The 22,321-nt window shown below is 43.3% G+C and overlaps 1 protein-coding gene across 1 annotated transcript in view; it reads left to right on the top strand.

Annotated features, from left to right (window-relative positions):
• The window catches only part of LOC149449074 (uncharacterized), a 30,497-nt gene extending 20,835 nt beyond the window's left edge, over positions 1-9,662 (top strand). Inside the window, exon 2 of the mRNA XM_089693846.1 lies at positions 8,049-9,662. Within this exon, the coding sequence (XP_089549972.1) occupies positions 8,353-9,333 (981 nt within the window). The 5' untranslated portion in view covers positions 8,049-8,352 and the 3' untranslated portion in view covers positions 9,334-9,662. The remainder of the gene's footprint in view (positions 1-8,048) is intronic.
• Positions 9,663-22,321: the final 12,659 nt, after the last annotated feature.

Genomic DNA, 22,321 nt, shown 5'->3' with positions numbered 1-22,321 from the left:
TTTGTTGACATATTATAAGAACGTCTAATCTGTAATTTGATGCATTTTGGAGATTTTTCCATCTTTCCTTGGCTTCTTTGTGCACATTAATACAAATTTTTAGCTGGGGTGCCCAAACTTTCGATCCCCACTGTATATGAATGCTCTGGGAAATGAGATGGAAATGAGGGGAGAATCCTTACAGGCTAATATAGTCTTAATCCATAAAGAGGATAAAGACCCCTCGCAGTGTGCGAGTTATAGACCAATAGCGCTGCTGAATGTAGATACTAAATTGTATGCAAAGGTTTTGGCAAATAGACTGAAGGAACTGATGCCGGAATGGATACACGAAGATCAGGTGGGGTTTGTCCCAGGGAGAGAGGGCAGAGACAACGGTTTGAGATCACTGCTGCTCATACAGGAAGGTAAAAAAGGGAAAACCCCAATGATACTGATGTCAATTGATGCCGAGAAAGCATTTGATAGAGTGAGTTGGGGCTTTATGATGGACACCTTGGAGGTGATGGGGATAGGAGATAGAATGAGGAAGTGGATCGGAAGGTTATATAGAGGGCCTACTGCCGCTATCATGGTTAATGGAGGAAGATCGGAGATTTTCAAGATGTCAAATGGTACAAGACAGGGATGCCCATTATCCCCACTGTTATATGTTCTATCATTGGAGCCACTGCTGTCTACGATAAGGAAGAACATAGATATAAAGGGAATATGGATAGGAGATAGAGAACATAAGGTGGCGGCTTATGCGGGTGATTTGATGTTCTATGTTGGAAATCCCAGAATGTCACTTCCAAATTTGATGAAGATACTGAAGGAATACGGGGAATTATCAAATTTAAAAATTAACCCGACAAAAGCCGAAATCTTAAATATAAACCTTAAAAATAGTGAAAAAGAAAAAATACAAGGAGAATTCCCATTTGTTTGGAGAGATAAAGAACTAAAGTATCTAGGGATAAAACTGTCAGCCTTAACCAAGAATCTATATAAATCTAATTATATTTCACTATTAAACGAACTTAAGGAGGAGCTGAAGAGAGTGGGAGGTAAAAACCCGTCCTGGATAGGTCGCATAAATTTGATAAAAATGGTAATTGTGCCCAAAGTATTGTATAAATTTCAAATGATTCCAATTAAACTCCCAGAGACATATTTTAAAGAACTTAAAAAAATGATAATAAGATTTATATGGAGGAATAAAAAGCCTAGAATACGCCATGAAGTCTTGACTAGAAGTAAAGAAAGAAGCGGACTGGGTGTACCAGACTTTAAGAGATATTATAAAGCAGTGATAATGGCGAGAATTTTTGACTGGACTCATAATCCAGAGAAAAGCTGGGTCACAATTGAAAATACACTGAGTGGATCAAATTTAAGTAAGATTATATGGGTGCCAGCACAATATAGGGGATTAGAGGAAAGCACAAGCACGTATACTTTTAATGTTTTGAGAGTGTGGGAAATGTTACACAGACAGAGGGGATGGGCTTTTAATTCACAGTTAATGCCACTAAGGAACACAAAATATTTTACCCCTGGGCAGGAAAACATTGCAGGAAAATGGATTATAAAACAAGAGGCACAACTGAGAGATATAATGGTTGGGGAGGAATTGGGATCATATGGAGAGCTGGAGAAAAAAAAGGGAGAAGTTTTCAATAAGATGGATAGATTCCGATATTACCAACTGAAACATTTCTTTGAAAATCTCCCAAAGCCTATGAGAACTAGAAAAGAGTGGAATCCATTGGAGAGATTGTTGGACGCACGGGGAGATGGGAGACACGGAATTGCAAAAATATATAAAATATTAACCGAATTAGACACTGATATAAAATTAATATATATAGAGAAATGGGAAAGAGATATGGGAAGGGAAATAGATGAGGAGGCGCAAAGGAAAATGTTCAGATTAATTCACGAAAATATTAGTATGCGAGAGGTGGAAAAAAATGACAAGTGTTTGGTGAGATGGCACATTACACCTAATGTAGAGCATGAATTGAATGGGGAGATTTCACGGATGTGTTGGAGAGGTTGTGGAGAGATAGGTACGTGGTATCATACGTGGTGGGAGTGTTCAAGAATACAGGTGTTTTGGTGGAAAATAGTTTATTTAGTAAGGAAAATCACTAAAATTAATATTGGATTAGACCCAGAGTTATGTCTCCTCCATATCACAGAGCTTCCAGTGAAATTATATAAGGCCTTGGGGATATGGCATTACTTGAGTGCAGCGAAGAGTCTGATACGCAGGTTCTGGAAAAAAAGAGAGGTGCCAACAGAGGAGGATTGGATGGGCAGAGTGAACCAGATATGCGGGTTAGAAAGATTGTATTACATGCATATAGATAAGATGGAGATGTACAATACAAAGTGGAAAAAATGGGAAGAGTATAGAGAAAAAGTGAAATATATGAGGATATAACACCCCTTGAAATGGATTTAGAAATAACAGAAATGTATGGTGTGAAGGAGAAGAGAGAAAAACGCAGAGTGGGAGAGGTGGGGGGGATGGGGGTGGGAGGCTGAGGAGGGGGGAGGGGGGAAGAGGGAGGGTTGAGGAGAGGGATTTAAATAATTTATGCAAATAGGAGGATATTGTCTAAATGTCATTTTAATAGAAATGTGAATATGATTTGTATTTTGATTGATAAACTAATAAACATTTATAATGAATTTCCAGTAGAAATTTGCAAATCCGATGAACTCCTTTTTTGTCTGAGGGTACCGGCCATTCCAAAATTGCTGTGATCTTTTGGGGATCCATTGCAATTCCGGCAGTAGAGATGATCAGGCCCAGGAATGGAATGCTCTGTTGCTCAAAGTTGCATTTCTCTGCCTTAGCATATAGTCCATGCTGGCGAAGCCGTCCCAGAATGCATCTCACATGGTCTCGGTGTACCTCCAGAGATGCGGAGAAAATCAGAATGTCATCCAGGTAGATGTAATATATAAATGATGTAGCGCTGTAATAACTCATGAGTATGGTTATAAACATATCACTCTACTGACATCCAAAAGATGGCAATTGTGACATATATAAGTGATGTGTGCAATATAGAATACACTTATAAATATCCAAGTGATCATAAACAAGTGATCATATCATCATTGTCACACAGTGCTTCCCTATACAGGGTTATGCATCATCAGATAAGTGACTTATATAAACAATGGTGATAAAAAGTCCACTATATTCGGTGTCAAGTTGTGTCTCACAAATCCACACAATGCAATGATCACACCATGTGCTGCTGTGCCAGTGCAGGTAGTGAGAAGTACTCCTATATGGCAGGCGTGCCCGCTCACTTTCCCCCTGCGACCCACAGGGGCCAAATAAGCCTCTTGGATCACCCTGGATCCTACACGATTTCTCCAGGCCAGAAATGACTCCACCACCTTCTATACTCTCTCCTCCTCCTTCCTCTATTTCTCTTTAGTCAGGCAATGGTAGGATGCTCATAAGTATGATGTTTGGGAATCCTGTGATTCACCAACCGTAGAGAAGTACAACCATATATAAGTGTATTCTATATTGCACACATCACTTATATATGTCACAATTGCTATCTTTTGGATGTCAGTAGAGTGATATGTTTATAACCATACTCATGAGTTATTACAGCGCTACATCATTTATATATTAGATTTATTAGTTCTATCTTAAGGTGAGATTTGGATGTGAGCGGCTGTTCCTTTTACTCATCCTAGGAGACATAGAAGCGCAGGAGGATTTACATATATCATCCAGGTAGATGACAACAAAAACATCCAGGTAATCTCTGAAAATGTCATTAATGAAATGTTGGAAAGTAGCAGGCGCGTTGCATAACCCAAATGGCATGACCAGGTATTCAAAGTGGCCGAAACGGGTGCGGAAGGCCGTTTTCCATTCGTCCCCTTCCCGTATGTGGACCAGGTTTTATGTCCCTCTCAAATCCAACTTGGTGAAGATAGTGGCAGTCTTGAGTCTCTGGAATAGTTCAGGAACCAAGGGAAGGGGATACCGGTTCTTAACGGTAATCTTATTTAGTTTCCGATAATCCACGCAGGGCAGCAAGGACTTGTTCTTTTTTTTCTACGAAGAATATTCCAGCTCCAGCTGGTGAAGTGGAGGGCCAAATGAACCCTTTCTGAAGATTCTCCTCGATATATTCCTCTAGAACTCCTAGTTCCCATTCAGATAAGGGGAAGATCCGCCCAATGGAGATTTCAGATCCGGGAAGCAAATCGATCGGACAGTCATAGGATCGATAAGGAGGAAGTATATCTGCTCCCCGTTTACTGCATACGTCAAGATAGTCATGGTAAGCTGGAGGAATTGTTTGAGAGATTTCTTTATCAGAGTCCATGCACAGTAGGGTAGGTGGACCTGAGGATACCTTGGGCAAACAATGTTCCTGGCAGTAAGAAGAGGGAAATTGGATCGAGCCCGACTTCCAGTTAATTTGAGGTTCCTGTAGCCAAGGAAGCCCCAGAATGAGAGGAAACAGTGGGGCGTTGATAGCATCTAGAAGTAAAAATTCCTGATGATGGTTGGTTACTGTAGTATGGATTGGTGGGGTCTCTTTGTCTACCAGTCCGGATTTAATACGGCTTCCATCAGCAAGAAAAATGTTTAACCCGTGTTCTTTTGGCAGTAATGGGATATGTTGTTGGGCGGCAAAGTTTAAATCTATGAAGCAGCTGCAGGCCCCCGAGTCAATAATTGCCGTCACCTACACAGTTCTTCCGGGATGCTGGAAGGAAATGGGAACAGCCAGGTGAGTTGAACTATTTGAACATGATGGAGGAGCAGCTGAAGAAACAAAGATGCACTTACGCAATTTAGCTGAGCAGGAATGCACATAATGGCCTGGTTCTCCACAGTATAAACAGAGGTTGTGGACCCGACATCTTTGGCATTCCTCGGTAGTTAGTGAAGGATGTATTAGCCCGAGTTGCATAGGTCCCAGGGCATCCGTATCCTCAGAATCCCGGGTTCTAGCAGGGGGATTGTGCTGGGCTGGAAACTTGGGTAGCACCCAGGTAGGCCTCAGAGCTTGGTTGGATCTTTCCAACCTGCGTTCACGTAGCCGACGGTCAATCTGGATGGCTAACGCAATCAGATCTTCCAAGGAACCAGGTATGCCTACCTGAGCTACCTCGTCCTTGAGGGGTTCGGCCAGGCCCAGGTGGAACTGATGTCGTAGGGCTGCATCGTTCCAGTTTCTGTCACCACTCCATCGTCTAAAGTCTGAGACATAGTCCTCTGCTGCTTGGCGACCCTGTTGAAGCGCATGTAATGCTGCTTCAGCTGTAGTTGTCCGCTGTGGATCGTCGTATAGCTGGGCCATGGCATTGAAGAATGTAGTCATGGTGTTTAGGTGTGGATGGTGACTCTTGAGCAGGCAGTGGGCCCAACCCTGAGGTTCTCCCTGCAGCAAGGAGATGATGAACCCCACCTTAACAGTCTCTGTGGAGAAAGTTTGTGCTTGCAGGTCAAAATACAGCTGACATGCGTTTCTGAATGCCCTGAATTTACTTTGATCCCCATTAAATCATTCTGGAGTAGGCACACAAGGTTAAGGTGAAGGTAACTGGACCACCATACTAGTACGGGTTTCTGAGGAATCACTGGCCGAAGGAGAAGTAGCCGGATCCGTTGGTACAGAAGCGGGTGTAGCCAAGGTTTGGATACGTTCTTCCAAATGTGCATATCCATCCTGTAAGATCTTAACAGCCTTGGTAAGTGTGGTCAAATGATGACATATCTCATCCAGGGGAGAAGGTCCTCTTCCAGGCTCAGACATGGCCGTATGGTACTGTCACGACTCTAACGGTAGCTCTATAGATCCACAGTTTGGGGTTCCCTAGGGCGCGGGGTCTAAGCCCCAGTCTGCTTGTTCACCAGAGCCCCTGATGGTGGGGATGGACTTGGAGCAGACTGAGACCAGGTTGTGGCCCCAAGGTATGCCCAGCTGCGGTAGAGGAGACTTCTAGTGTCACGTAATTTAGTAGTGAGCCCGATGTGAAAAGGCAGAGCAGATCAGAGCAGGATGCAGATGGATCCATGTGGCAGGTAGCGGAGTCAGGCGGGCCGGGTTTGGTGTCCCAAAAGGCAGAGCAGACCAGAGCAGCAGGCAGAAGCATAGTTGGGTCACAGGCCAGGTTCAGCAACAGGAGGTCAGAATGACCAGGAGCAGACAGAAGAATATCCAGAGACAAGACAGGGGTCAGGGCAGGAGAAGGTCAATGGTAGTCAGGAGCAGGCTAGGTTCGGCAACAGGAAACAACTCAGAGTCAGGAATCACAGGCAAAGGAATAAGACCATACGGCAATTTGGATCCTGCAGTGGCCCGTTTAAATAGCCCGCCCGTCACCGATAGGCACGCCTGGGTCCTAGTGCCTGCCCACCGCCGTCATTGGTGACAGGTGCGCCTGGGTCCTAGTGCCCGCCTTCCTGTATGCCTTGTCAGGATCCTGCGCATGCGCAGATTCGTGCGCTGCAGCGATCTTCCCTGACACTGTTGTTGAGTCCTGCAATCACATTATGAGCTCCTTGTAAAACTATTATCTCTTTCCAATAACATCTATGAACAAGAGAAGATATGGACCCCACAATTCCTCTATATACTCCACAATTCTCCCATGTGGACACCTCGTAAGTGGTTCTCCAGTATAGACTCCCAGTTTGGGGAACTCATTTAGAAGAAGCCGTCAGCTAGAATCAAACTCACTACTCTACAGTATGGTGAAGACCAAGGAGGCCTACCAATACCAAATGTTAGACTTTATATTATAGCTGCCCAACTTCAGCATCTTACCAGGTGGGACTTAGTAGACACATTAGATCCCATCCATCGATTGCTACTTCCATCAGATACAGATTTCACATCACTCTCACACTTGTTAATGGGCTTCAGATGGCACCAGTGGGAAAGGCATGATCTCTCATCTATTTATTCCAGTCTTTTGACTCTTACCGAAGACTTATAGAAAAAAATGGGAAACAGAGAAAATAAGAGAAAGTGGTGGGAGATGATTGTGACCTCCATACCTCTCATCTCTGTCCTCTTCACAGAAACTCAGTCATTTCTTTTGCATAGAGCTTTCAGGACCCCAGCCCAATTGTTCAGCTAGGACAGGAGGGATTTCCCCTTTGACCCCACTTGTAGCGGTGATGTCAGGGATTTGATACGTGTTTTGGAGATATTCAAAAAGTGGAACGATATGACCAGTATTATAATGTTGGTATTCAATATTCCTCAGGTGTGCCTCTTGGTGTCAATAGAGGAGGAATTATTTACACCTCCTCCTATTACAAATCATATAGCAATAGTGAGGCTGCTGTTTATTGACCATAAAAAATATTACGATCTTGGCTATCATCTCAAACTCCCAGCAGACAACAGTGACTTGAGCAGGTGAACTCCACATTAACATGTGAAAAACAAACTTACCAACATTGTAATTCCCCCAGGAGATGTATGTCTGGCAGAACTGGCTGGATACTCCTTGCTCACTCCTGGTTAGTTCTTCATAGGCTTTTAAAATCTTATCTCTTTTAGCCCCATAGGAGGAGAACGGCCAGTTGTATCCTACTGAATGGTAACTACATTGGAGACCCATACTTGGGGTATGATCCTGTAGACACGGGTCTCATTGATCGGTGTCAGCTATCTATGTATGTACTGGGGGGAGTTACTTGCCATGTACAGCTGAATTGTTCTAGGTTGTTTCTTCTTTTCTCTGTTCATTTATTTATAAAAGGTAAAAGTGACACCATAGACAAAGCAAGTTATTGTTCTGTATGATTTGTAACAGTGCCACAACCGCCTATACATGAGAATGTATGACTCCATTGTCTGGGCTGAATGTTGGGAATACTGTGCGCACTTATAAACTTTATTAATAAAATCTATTTGATTAAAAAATACTGTAGATAATGCTGTACATATTCTTTCTATTCATAAGATATATTTAGTAATGAACATTAAAAATAGAAAGCAACTTTATGTAGCCCTTTTATATAGAATTCTATCTTTTTTCTTTCTCTACAGGTAGATTGATGAACCAGGTTTTTGGGACTTTTTTGTCTTCATGAATACAGCTGAGTCACATGGAAAATAAAACACATGGATGTCTTAATTGACTGAAAGTCTTTACTGCAGTTCACTGGAGGATTCACACGGGATACAAGTCATATCTGTGTTCTAAAAGTCATGGTTTGGATCCTCTTCCACATTGATCCAGTAGGAGAAAAGTAATTTCAGTGTTCTGGAAGTGACAATGGCTTTACAATAAAGTCCAACCCCAGTATACATAAGAGGAGTCATTTCATACTACTTGTTTGTAGATTTTACTATGGAGAGAAAATATATCACACACCAGAAGGCTTGCAAGGGAGATAAGCGATATCATTGTTCTGAATGTGGCAAAACTTTTACACGCAAGACATACCTTATAATACACCAAAGAGTTCACACTGGAGAGAAGCCATATCAGTGTTATGAATGTGATAAAGCTTTTACACGGAAGTCAGATCTTATTAAACACAAGAGGATTCACACTGGAGAGAAGTCATATCAGTGTTATGAATGTGATAAAGCTTTTCCAGTGAAGTCACATCTTAATAGACACCAGAGGATTCACACTGGACAGAAGTCATATCAGTGTTCTGAATGTGATAAAGCTTTTACACAGAAGTCAAGTCTTATCACACACCAGAGGCTTCACACTGGACAAAGGCCATATCAGTGTTCTGAATGTGATAAAGCTTTTACAGTGAAGTCACATCTTATCACACACCAGAGGAGTCATACTGGAGAGAAGTCATATCAGTGTTCTGAATGTGATAAAGCTTTTACTCAGAAGTCATGTCTTCTCACACACCAGAGGAGTCACATTGGAGAGAAGCCATATCAGTGTTCTGAATGTGATAAAGCTTTTACACAGAAGTCATGTCTTATCACACACCAGAGGATTCACACTGGAGAGAAGTCATATCAGTGTTCTGAATGTGATAAAGCTTTTACACGGAAGTCATGTCTTATCACACACCAGAGGAGTCACACTGGAGAGAAGTCATATCAGTGTTCTGAATGTGATAAAGCTTTTACTCATATGTCAAATCATATCAGACACCAGAGGATTCACACTGGAGAGAAGTCATATCAGTGTTCTGAATGTTATAAAGCTTTTATACAGAAATCACATCTTATCAGACACCAGAGGATTCACACTGGAGAGAAGTCATATCAGTGTTCTGAATGTGATAAAGCTTTTACACGGAAGTCATATCTTATCGCACACCAGAGGATTCACACTGGAGAGAAGTCATTTTAATGCTCTCAATGTGACAAAACTTTTTCAGTTAATGCTGGTCTAATCTATCACCGGAGGATTCACAAATCTCAGCATAGATTAAATTCTGGAATAAAAGGGATATTAAAGAAGTTTCAGGTGTCACAAGTTAGTTTCACATCCCCAATGTCATCCCACAAGCTAGAGAAGAAGAGAAAAGATAAAATGCTACTTTAAGAGAAACAAACTAAAATCTGAGCAAACTGGAATGTAATGATTGGATGAACTGAGTTTAGTGCTTATCTCCATCAATACACAACTAGAAGGGATTTGAATATTTTATCTTTTGACAATTTGTTTTAAGATAAGCATCAAAAACTGAACAGCTTCCCTCATGATTCTCATCTTTATCTTTTTTATGGAACTTTGAATGAACATGCAATGCATTTTCATGATTCACCAACTGAGTTGTGTTTCCAAGCATTTTCTTCATTTCTGGATCCTGAGGTAATACATGCCCAACACTGCCTCAGTACCAGAGACTAGGATGGGGTCTATTGCCATCTTACCAAGTCTCTGAAGCCTCAGTGGGAGAGTCCATTCCAGGTTCTTCTGACTATTGATACATGATCAGCCAGGCTTGAGTTCTCCAGCTAAGCCCACCTTGTCCACTCCTCCCATTACCTGTTCCATCTCCTCTCCCATTATCAATGCCTTCTTTCCACATTTCATCTCTCATTGATATTATTATTATTGTTATTATATAGGATTTATATGGCGCCAACAGTTTGCTCAGCGCTTTACAATATAACGGGAGACAATACAGTAACCATACAGTTTAATACAAGAGGGATAGGAGCTTACAATCTAGGAGGGAGGGGCTAGTGGTACAAAAGGTAGTAACTGTGGGGGATGGACTGGTTGAAAGAGTAGAAGATTCCATTATTAGCTGAGGGCAGGATAGGCTTCCCTGAAGAGAGGTTTTTAGACATCACCTAAAAGTGAGCAGTGTAGGCAATAGTCTGATAAATTGGGGTAGAGAGTTCCAGAGGATGGAGGAAGCTCTGGAGACGAGCATGGGAGGAGGAGACAAGGGAGCTAGAGAGCAGGAGGTCGTGCGAGGAGCGGAGAGTACGGTTTGGGTGATATTTGGAGACAAGATCGGTGATGTAATTTGGGGCAGAATTATAAATGGCTTTATATGTTATTGTTAGTGTTTTGAATTTTCTCCATTGGGCAATGGGAAGCCAGTGAAGGGATTGGCAGAGAGGGGTGAAGGACACTGAGTGGAGGCCAGTGGAGGGATTGACAGAGAGGGGTGGAGGACACTGAGTGGAGGCCAGTGAAGGGATTGGCAGAGAGGGGTGTAGGACACTGAGTGTAGGCCAGTGGAGGGATTGGCAGATAGGGATGGCTGATACAGAATGGTTTGTAAGGTGGATGATATCAGCAGCATTCATGATAGACTGAAGAAGGGATAGCCTGCAATGAGGTCGGCCAATGAGGAGGGAGTTACAATAGTCAAGGCGAGATATAACAAGGGAGTGAATAAGTTGCTTAGTGGTTTCCGAGGTTAAGAACGGCCATATCTTGGAGCTGTTGCGGAGGTGAAGTCTACAAGATTTGGACAGTGATTGGATTTGGGGCTGAAATGACAGATGGGAGTCTAGGATTAAACCTAGCACCCTGGCATGAGGGGAGGGACTGATGGTTGGGCTGGGGGCAATACTAAGAGCTCAGTTTTGGAAAGATTGAGTTTGAGGAAGTGGAGTGACATCCATGCCGATATGTCAGTAGGGTAGTAATGCGAAAGGAGACTGAAGGGGTGAGGTGTGGAGGAGACTGAAGGGGTGAGGTGAGGGGTAGAAAGATAGATTTGTGTGTCATCAGGATAGAGATGGTACTTAAAGCCATGAGAGTTTATCAAGTAACCAAGGGAGGAGGTGTAGATGGAGAAGAGTAGGGGTCCAAGGAAAGAACCTGGAGGGACCCTTACAGAAAGAGGGAGTGAAGAGGAGGAGGCAGAGTTAAAGGTAACGCTGAATGAGCTCTGTGATAGGTAGGAGGAGAACCAGGAGATGGCAGAGTCTTGGAGGCCAAGAGAGTGGAGTTTTTTGAGGAGGAGGGGATGGTCAACCGTATCAAAAGCTGCAGAGAGGTCATGTAGTAAGAGTAAGGAGCAGTGGCCATTGGTTGGGATGAGTACGGAGTAGTGGCCATTGGTTGGGATGAGTACGGAGTAGTGGCCATTGTTTTGGATGAGTATGCAGTAGTGGCCATTGGTTGGGATGAGTATGGAGTAGTGGCCATTGGTTGGGATGAGTACGGAGTAGTGGCCATTGGTTGGGATGAGTATGGAGTAGTGGCCATTGGTTGGGATGAGTATGGAGTAGTGGCCATTGGTTGGGGTGAGTACGGAGTAGTGGCCATTGGTTGGGATGAGTATGGAGTAGTGGCCATTGGTTGGGATGAGTACGGAGTAGTGGCCATTGGTTGGGATGAGTACGGAGTAGTGGCCATTGGTTTTAGCAGTTAGTAGATCATTAGTGAGTTTTAGTAGGGTAGTTTCAGTGGAGTGTAGTGAGGGAATGCCAGACTGTAAAGGGTCGAGAAGGTTGTTGTCAGTGAGATGTGAGCTCAGGCGATTGTAGACTAAGAGTTCTAATAGTTTAGAGGTAAATGGCAGCAGGGAGATGGGTCTTAAGTTGTTCAGGTTGGTGGGGTCCAGGGAGGGCTTTTTAAGTATGGGAGTGATGTGCGCATGCTTTAGAGGGGAGGGGAAGGCACCAGTAGAGAGGGAAAGATTGAAGATGTGAGTGAGGGAGCATAGGATGGAAGAAGAAGGTGACTGTAGTAGTTGTGAGGGGACAGGATCCAGGGGGCAGGTAGTGAGACGGGCTTCTGAGAAACCTTAGTTGACCTCTTTGGTAGTAGCAAGGTCAAAAGAGGAAAGTGTTGAGGGAGGTTTAGTATAAGGTATGCTAAGTGGGATGGATGTCTGTGCAGTGGAGATGCCCCTACGAATTCCATGAATCTTGTTTTTGAAGTGATTTGCAATCTCGTGAGCAGTGAGTGAGGTACTGGGTGGAGGTGGAGAAAGTTGAGAGTTAGAAGTAGAGAAGAGACGACGAGGACTGGATGACAAGGTATTGATGAGAGTGACAAAGTAGGCTTGTCTGGTAGCATGGAGGGAGGAATTGTATGTTAAGAAAGCAGATTTATATCGGGTGAATGCTTGGTGAGATTTGGTTTTACGCCACATTCGCTCCAGCACACGACTATGTCGTTTAAGATCTCTGGTGTTGTCAGTCTGCCAAGGTTGTAATGGTCGGGACCTGATGCTTCATGTTAGAGGAACAAATGAGTCTAGTGTGGATGAAAGTGAAGTGTGAAGGTGATGATATTGTGATCATAGAGAGGAAAGGGGGTGTTTGTGAGGTTGTAGGATGTCATCTCATGGGTGACAACCTTTCAGGCAGGTCTGTGTCTGTGACACCAGCTAGAAAGAAGTCTCTGTTCAGTGAGAAAACAACATCCCAAGCTGATGCAGGCCTTCCAATACTGAGTTACTGCTGATTTAGGGGATGTATTCAGCAGTAAAACGTAAGCCCAGCTGGCCACTTGTGTTCCATGTGGTTCTGCCAAATGGGATTCCATCAGGTGAAGATCAGAAATCCTTGTTCCATGTTTTCTCTTTCCAGCTATTACTCCTCTCCATAGACTAATCACACAATACAACTGCCAGAGATCTGAACTTACAAAGTGCTGAGTGTGCGGTCATATTCCTACCACTTCTTCCGGGGGACTGACATTCCTCTGATTGGGGTTCACAATAATCACTCTGAGTGCACACATCTCTTTTTGGTGGAAAGTTTGTAAAGAAAACTTCTTCTCCCTGGAAATATTACGTTGGCACCAAAGTGTAACTATGGGCAAAATCAGTAATGACATTAATAATGAAATCTGTCATTAGCAGAGCAGGTTTTGTTTTTCCGAGTCTCCTATTGTTTTATTTTTTTGTTGTCCCTCCCAGTAGATTGGTTTTTTTTTGTACTTCCTGTAGAATACTAAGTCTTTTGGGAAAAATGGCAGTTGGAGGGGTCGGGGCAAATCCTATAACACTGCTGGGGGTGCTCACAACTGTCAGTTGTCATTCATATGGGGGTTGGACCTTATAGAGAACCTGTTGCTGTAACTGCTGTAGAAGCGTTAGCTGAAGTTGGGCTTTACTTGTTGTGTGTCTTACTTATAATCTATCTAAGACTTCCCTGTACAGGGTGACAACGCTGCTGTGTAATGTTCCTGCAGAATGGTCAGGGTTGTCACCCTGTTACAGAAGGTGGGAAAATAACAGATCTACAGACAGGACCAACAGCTGATACAACTATGTTGCAGAGGGAACTCTGGGAATGCTAATGACAGATTGCATTACACATTCAGTTAGCAGACTTCCTGCTGTTGGTCTGATGTTTGAATTGTGTTCTGATATTTACTGTCCTGCTGTAAAAGGTGTAAATGATCGCCCGCATGTTTCCTGTAGTAGCAGGGACTACAAACTCCTATCAGGAATAGTAGGATGATAAAATGTAAGTTAATAGAGAGGGCCGCGCCCCTACAATAAGGTATATCTATATAAATTATATATTCGATTGTTATTAATAAACACTGGCTGGATTTTATCATGAATAATTCACATATGAAAAAATAAGAGAAATCATTATAAAGTACAGCAAAAAGATTTTCTGGATATATATGTGTGAACTTTTTTTTTAAATAAGAAATGAATAATAATTATGAATAATAGAAAAATATATAAAAAATAATAAAAAATTAAATAAAAATAAAAAATATAAATGAAATTTAATCACAAAATTTTGAAAATGAAAAGATGAAAAAGAATGTAAAAATGAAATGGTGTCCAAAGTCTATGAATAATAGCGGAGTATTCTATTTGTGTCCACAATAGTAATTGCTGTATATAAGGAACTGTAGAAATAAATCCTTGCTTGAATATTGACCCTTTTATGGGCTCACCTTCTTGTTAGCCTATTGCTGGGCTGACACAGCTTTTAAGAGGTTTGTATTGATGAGATCCTTTGGACCTCCCCTGGGTTTTCCTGGATTGGTCACTTCTAATGTGCTTGTATGGACATGATGATCTCTGCTTCCTTCTGATGCTGGATGTGGCTCCATCTCCCTATTTTTCTCCTCGTTAGTATAGTGGAAGAAAGAAGAGATATTTGGTGTCTTATCGTTTTAATAAAAAGATTTATTTAATGCCCTCTATATGCCCTCACATGTCAATCATTTCAATGCGCTTTGTAATAGATAAAACCGCTAAATGCGGATGTGACAGGCTTCCTCCGTGTGTCTACACACACTGTCTATACCCGCCGTTACTGAAGTTGGGTTGCCGTGGTGACATCAAAGCCCCTCCCCAACGCGTTGCGCCACAGGGTCACGTGGCTTCTTCCGGGGGATGTGATAGGACAATCACCGTGCCTGGACTTCTTTTATAATAGTTTGGCGCCATTTTCTTGAAGTATGTATGGTTGCGGCCATCTTTTTGGGGCCAAACCTTTATAGCTATCATTATGGACAGCTGTATTGATCAAATTGAGACAATGTTGCTAATTGTGATGTTGTTTGTGTGAAAACATGTAACTGTTATATCCACTGTTTAACAACCCTGTATACGTCGGCTATATAGACTGTGCATGTAATTGGCAACAGGGAAGTCGGTCACATTTACTTTTAACAATAAGGTTTAATCCAAAATGTATTACAAAATGCATATACAAAAAATAGAAAAAAGAAAAAATCCGTACATATATATATAATCAATTAAAAACAGTATAAAGTGCTTTATATTGACTTCCAACTACTAGTTTTTTAGTTTTTAGGAATAGTAGGATGGTTACCTACCCATGGGGGGGTCACCTTTTTGGATTTGGGGGAAACATTTCAGATGGTTTCTTTCCATTAATGACATCGACAAGGAGAGTCTCACTTCACTAACAATAGGAGAGCCAATCACAGGCCAGTAACATTTCATGGTGTCTCAATATATTGCAGAATGTTTAATCCCCATTGGTCCAATGGATTACTAGTCCTTCCATATACATTGCTTCTTGTGTGGAAGGAGCGCCCTAAAATGGCTTCCCTTCAATTCCACCCATAGCTGTACTTTAGGTGATGTTGCCCCTCCCCCATATCTGTAATGGAAAGCCTCAATTTCTCCCAATACTCCCCTGGCCTTCCAGTGGGAAGAAACATTTTCTCTGGAGTGGAGATGTTTTATGCAGTGAGCCCTTCATAGACGGGATGGGGAATCTAAGTAATCTAAGATAAGTAAGATGAACCGGTGTACTGGAGTCATGGATCAGATAACCAATGACACCATTGATGGTATAGCCGAGCTGACAGCAGAAGTGGCTCCATCACCTAAGGTGGTGTCACAGAACTGCATGGCGGCTGACTATCTCTCAGAAGATCAAGGCGGAGCCTACAAACTGGTGTCAGAGAGTGTTGTACATTTATATAAGACTTGAGGATCTCAGAAGGAGATATCTACACAAGGTAAAGGAGTTCCAACAGTCACCTGGGTGGGGGAAGTGGGATCCATTTTCTTGGATGGGTTTAGTTGGAACTTGGTTGAGTAATATGGTGGCTTTGCTTCTTAGGCCATTAGTTGCTACTATAGATTTGATAATAATCGTATACATTGTTGCTGTTGTGTGTTTTGCTGCCAGTTGATTTTGCTTGTTTATGCACATGATTACATTCACACTGTTAGAACAGAAGATTATTTAAAGCCCCCTAAATATTGTGTTTTATTTTCTCAAAGCAGAGACCCTGGAGAATAAAATGGTGGTGGTTAAAATTTTTTTGTCACGCAATATTAGCGCAGCTGTCTATGAAATGCATATTTTCAGTAAAAAAACACTAACAATAATTCCAGTGCAGAAAAACACAATATATGACCTAATTTGATGAAAAATGAAAGATGAGGTTGGCATCAAGTATATAGATACCAAACATGTCAAGCTTTAAAATGTCATGTGCTTGTGAAATGGTGACAAACTTCAGTACCAAATATTGTCCATAGGGGACGCTTTAAAAGCCTTTACAGGTCATCAGTTTATATAGTGAACCATGAATGATGGCCCTAGAGTTATTCCTCTCCCTCTGGTGTGTGCAGAGATATGTACAATGTGTAGTGTGATTGATGGTTACATAAGTGGGCGGGGCTAGTATTAATGAGGGGTGTGTCATATGTTAATCATTTCTTATAATAGATGATATAAATAGATCCTTGAAATGTAAACAATCTATCTCTTTCCTTCTGTTGTTAAAGTGTCACATATATATGATGAATAAAGTTGGATGATATTTTCACCGCACAATACCGTGGTCTGGGTTCTTCTACAACACCCCCCCAAAAATGTCCTCTTCCAGTTCTAGGAGTCTGGTGGAATTGGACACAAGCTGATGGTATCTCTTAGACCCCTTGTACATGGGGGGTCCGGCCCCTGTGGGTGCAATGCTGGCATTATAATACACCTGGTAGGCACAGATACAGCGTCCAGCCCCGCTGCCTGCAGCCTGTCAAAGTCTACACTACAGCTGGACGGGGCTCAATGCTGCACCACGTTTACCTCGTGTTTAGGGCGCTCTGTGTTCAGGGAGAAATGGCCGCCATCCTGATCAGACAAAGCATAGAGCAGATGTAGGCCGGTGCAGTCTGCTTCTTCCCCTGTAGGTGGCGCCTGACCAGAGTGACATCCCAACCTGGAGAGGAAGTCGGGGGACACTTGGCTTCTCTGGGGTTTCCCGGTTCCTGGAGACGGTGTGGAATGAAGGGGTCCATGGAGTCCTGGGGACATTTTTTGTTCTTTGTTTACACCTTTTAAAAATCATTTTATTCCTGAAGATCACTAAACCCCAAATCTGATGTATTCTTTGATAGCAGACACCCTATATAATCCAATGTTGGGAGTTGTCATTTTCTATGTTACATGATATTAGCACAACAGTTTATGAAAGGCAACATTTCAGGAACAATATAGTAACGTTTATTTCTGAGCACATAAATGCAATTCATGACCTATTTTCTGGTGAAATATAAAAGATGAGGTTGTGCCGAGGAAATGGGATTCCCAACATGTCAAGCCGTAACACTGTGTGCACTTGGAACGCTTTAATAGCCCCTCCAGGTCATCAGTATAGAGTTACACAGGAGCACTGGTGCTCCAATCATTGCTCTCCCTCCGGCGTGTGCGCTGATATGTAACGTGTGTGGGGATCACTGTGTTCCTATGTAAGCACCCCAATGTACATGTCACATCCTGGTCTGTGTATAGGAGGTCCGCTGAGGTCCCTCTGTCCTTCCCAGTGACACCCACCATGACAGCACCGGGCTCTGCTGTCCAACATGGTGTCAGGGGGGAGGGGCACATCTCAGTGGTGGGAATGATAGGCGACTTCACATCCACTTGTATCACTTCCACATGACAGCCGACATTCGGATTTACTAAAGTCCTCACACTCCCGGCTGTATAGCGGTGGGCAGTGTGGGGGGAAATAACATGTCTGTAGCATTGTTAAAAATCCAAATCCCCAGCAAGTGGCTGCAGGTTCATATTTTACCACCCCCCCCCTATCCTGGCACCCTAAGATGGTTGCCTAAGCCTCCTTAAGGTGGTCATTGGATTTTGGGACCTGTATGTGGCAAGGCTGCCAGAAAGTCTGTCACTTGTGGTGTCCTCATACTGGGGAGGAGTAGCAGAATGTGTTTTGGGGTGTAATCCCACATCTCCCCATGGCGTGTGCCAGAAATAGCTCATTAAATGACAACTTGGTGTAAATAGATTTTATTTTTCATTTTCCAATATCTTATGGCAAAAACTGTAAATGTTCCATGGACACAACATGCCTCTCAGCACATACCTTGGGATGTATCCTTCCCATAAAGGGGACATTTGGGGATGTTTGTAAGGTCCGGGCATTTTACTGCCTCAAGAAATGTGATCGGCAGTCAGAAAGTAACAGCGACGTAAAAGCTGCATAAATTCCATTCTATATCCCATAGTTTGTAGACGCCATAACTTCACACAGACCAATCAATATCCACGGATTCAGCTATGCTTCTACCAAAGACACGGAGCAGAATACACGTTGTACTACATGTATGAAGAAATCAGACTTTATGGGATATGTTTTATAACAAAGTAGAAGATATCATTTGTTTTCAAAATTAAAAAAATAACCCCCCCCCCAGTGGTGATCAAATACCACTAAAGAAAGCTCTTATGTCAATATAATTTGTGTGCAGTGCTGCATGACCGCACAATTGCCAGTTAAAGTAGTGCAGTGCTGAACAGCAAAAAATACCACGGCCATGAAGGGGGTAAAATGTTCTGGAGCTGAAGTAGGTAATAAATCTTGCTGTCATCCTACGCAGTTTGGTTTCATTTTCTTACATTTCTCAGGCTGCAGTTCTTCAAGGTGGTGATCACACATATACAGAGACAGGAAGTGAAGTCAGGTACAGACAGGAAGTGATGTCAGGCACAGACGGGAAGTGAGGTAAGCACAGACAGGAAGTAATGTCAAACACAGACAGGAAGTGATGTCAGGCAGAGGTGGGAAGTGATGTCAGGTACGGACAGGAAGTGATGTCAGGCACAGGAAGTGATGTCAGGCACAGCCAGGAATTTATGTCGGGCACAGATGGGAAGTGATGTCAGGTACAGACAGGAAGAGAGATCAGGCACAGACAGGAAGTGAGGTCAGGCACAGCCAGGAAATGATGTTGGGCACAGACAGGAAGAGATGTCGGCACAGACATGAAGTGATCTTGGGCACAGACAGGAAGAGATGTCCGGCACAGACAGGAAGTGATGCCAGGCACAGACAGGAAGTGACCTCAGGCACAGACAGGAAGTGAGGTCTGGCACAGACAGGAAGTGATGTCAGGCACACACTGGAAGTGACGTCAGGCACAGACAGGAAGTGACATCAGGCACAGACAGGAAGTGACGTCAGGCACAGACAGGAAGCTCCATGTGGAAGGAATTATAGAGGAGACATTGCTGGAAGTGTGAGCAGAGGAGGTAATGAGATTGTATTTGATCATATCTCCCATCACTCTCCCTTGTGTGACACCATATTTCTCTCAAACAAAAACAGGGTAAGTGAGCGCAAATATCTGAACAGCAGCTAGCACACAAGGCAAACCTCAACACCAAAAAACAAAATATACAAATGGTATGCAGCGCTAGATAATGTATCAACCATCAATATAAAGATGGATATATCAGTAAATCCTCAGTCACAATATGAATGATTCCACATGAGTGAAGATGTGAATGTTCAAATATATTGAATAAATCCAATAAGGCTTCTGGGCGAATCTAGTAAATGATTGCTCTTACCACAAAGACATACAAACAGGGCGTTGTATGTATAGATGGACATCCGGGCCTGATCAGCAAAAAGGACAGCATCCGGTTACCAAACGAAACTTTCAGGGATGGTGGAACCCCCAAGATCGTCGCCGATTTTGCCAGCAGGTCCAACGCAGTCCTCTCCAAATGACGTTTCTCTAGACCGCTCCACCTTGATGGGGCTCGTAAATAACGAGCCAGAGTAGAAAATGGCAATAATAGTGAAGTATGTCTCTTGGGATCCACCCAACAGACGCCATTTGATCATCAGGGAACCACTAATCACCAGGGAACGTCTTCGTTTGACCTGGGCTGTGTTTTCCCATTTTGTGAGTTCTTTACATTTGTTGCTGCTATTTACCCAATAAACAGACATACTTCACTATTATTGCCATTTTCTACTCTGGCTCGTTATTTACGAGCCCCATCAAGGTGGAGCGGTCTAGAGAAACGTCATTTGGAGAGGACTGCGTTGGACCTGCTGGCAAAATCGGCGACGATCTTGGGGGGTTCCACCATCCCTGAAAGTTTCGTTTGGTAACCGGATGCTGTCCTTTTTGCTGATCAGGCCCGGATGTCCATCTATACATACAACGCCCTGTTTGTATGTCTTTGTGGTAAGCGCAATCATTTACTAGATTCGCCCAGAAGCCTTATTGGATTTATTCAATATATTTGAACATTCACATCTTCACTCATGTGGAATCATTCATATTGTGACTGAGGATTTACTGATATATCCATCTTTATATTGATGGTTGATACATTATCTAGCGCTGCATACCATTTGTATACCATATTTCTCTGTCCCTCTTTGCCCTGTAAATGTCCCTCTTTTCGGTGTGATGTACACACAGACATATGAACAGACAATAGAACGGCCCAAAGTCTTCATACGGCTCTCAGATTTCTCTCAGATTTCACATTATTTCCCGTATTGAAGTGAAAACTCGGATAGAAAAGTAATAGTGAGATCAGACATAAGTGGGTGTCACTGATCACATTGTCCCCAAACGTCACCCCAGATAAACGTTTTCCCGGTCAGGCTCCGGTCACACCAGGAACTGCACGTGTCTCATGACTCCCCACAGCCGGTTTCCTCCTGCTCATGGGCCTGGGGGGAGAGAGGGAGGAGGACAGTACGGGGCCCCAAGTACTCATCAGTGAGGGACACTCACTTCCAGAGACTCTCCGCTCTCATCCCGGACTTCACTTCTATAGAAGAAAGGAGGAAACTCCAAATTCTACTGGGAGAAGAGGAGCCAATGGGGGAAATAGCTGCACCACATGTGACACCATGCCACAGACTGAGAGGGACATGAAACACTGAGGACTTCATAATCCTTCCCATGGACCCCTCCCCCTTTATATTTCCCCTCTTCCCATACAAACTGCTTTGGCAATGCTACAATGTCATTTGTTCCTGCCAATAAAGCTCATTGAATTGAGAGGGAAAGAGAAAGAAGGAAAGATGGTGTCACTAATCATGGTGGGACGCCTCATTTGCGGAGTTCCCGGTTTTGTCCTCTAACCCCCCCGGTCACATCCAGCTTACAGTGAAGTCGTACGATTTCCAAGTCGGGGGAAATGCCGATTTCAGGAGTGACACCGATGTCTATGCCAATCCCACCAATAGTAGTGCAGGGATGACTTTAGAAATCGCTGCGACTCCCACCAAGTCACACCCCCCGATATGACCCGTCATTGTGGGCAGTAGGGGGCGACTTGTGATCTGCAAGAAGCATAGCATGGAAATGGCATGCCGAGTGACACCCCATGTGACCGGGGACTAAACACTGAAAGAAGCGGAGTTCTCTCTCAGCCCACCTCTCTCTGTATTTGTTTCTTCCATAGAGAAAACCCAGAGAGTCCTGGATGGGAATGATTGGTTTCCACAGAGAGACAATCAGCAGAAAGAAATGTCCTGTGTTGGTGGTGTCACTGGAAGGAAAGAATGTCCTGTGTTGGTGTCACTGGAAGGATAGAAATGTCCTGTGTTGGTGTCACTGGAAGGATAGAAATGTCCTGTGTTGGTGGTGTCACTGGAAGGATAGAAATGTCCTGTGTTGGTGGTGTCACTGGAAGGAAAGAAATGTCCTGTGTTGGTGGTGTCACTGGAAGGAAAGAAATGTCCTATGTTGGTGGTGTCACTGGAAGAAAAGACATGTCCTGTGGTAAGCAGTACCGCCTGCTGGACACCCCCCATTTTGGTGCAGGGGATGGTAATGGAATGATGACAGAATGGGAGGGGCCTGTGTTCAGGCTTCATAGAGACTCTGGGGGATGGGAGGGGACCATACACGGCACAATCTGATTGGACAATCTAATGTTCCAAAAATTGTGAATAAAATGTTATAGATCTGTAACTCAAACATCATACATCCTCCAGCGTGCTCACATCTTCTGTGACAACAACGTTTGGATCCACATTCACCAAATGCTGAGAATTGATTGTTCCAATCAGGTTTGTGGAGTCGTGATTTCTATACAAGAAGGCTTTCTATTCCGTGTTATAATGTGAGAGGATCGGGAGCGTCGCTGGAGGAGGAAACGTTTTTTAGCCGCATCATGCTATTGTGGGA

Source organism: Staurois parvus, unplaced genomic scaffold, assembly GCF_062004578.1.
Source record: "Staurois parvus isolate SC_StPar_1 unplaced genomic scaffold, SC_StPar_1.0 ptg000637l, whole genome shotgun sequence".
Classification (NCBI taxonomy): Eukaryota; Metazoa; Chordata; class Amphibia; order Anura; family Ranidae; genus Staurois; species Staurois parvus.
Note: the sequence above shows the minus strand (reverse complement) of the source record. Positions and strands in the feature narration are given on the sequence as shown.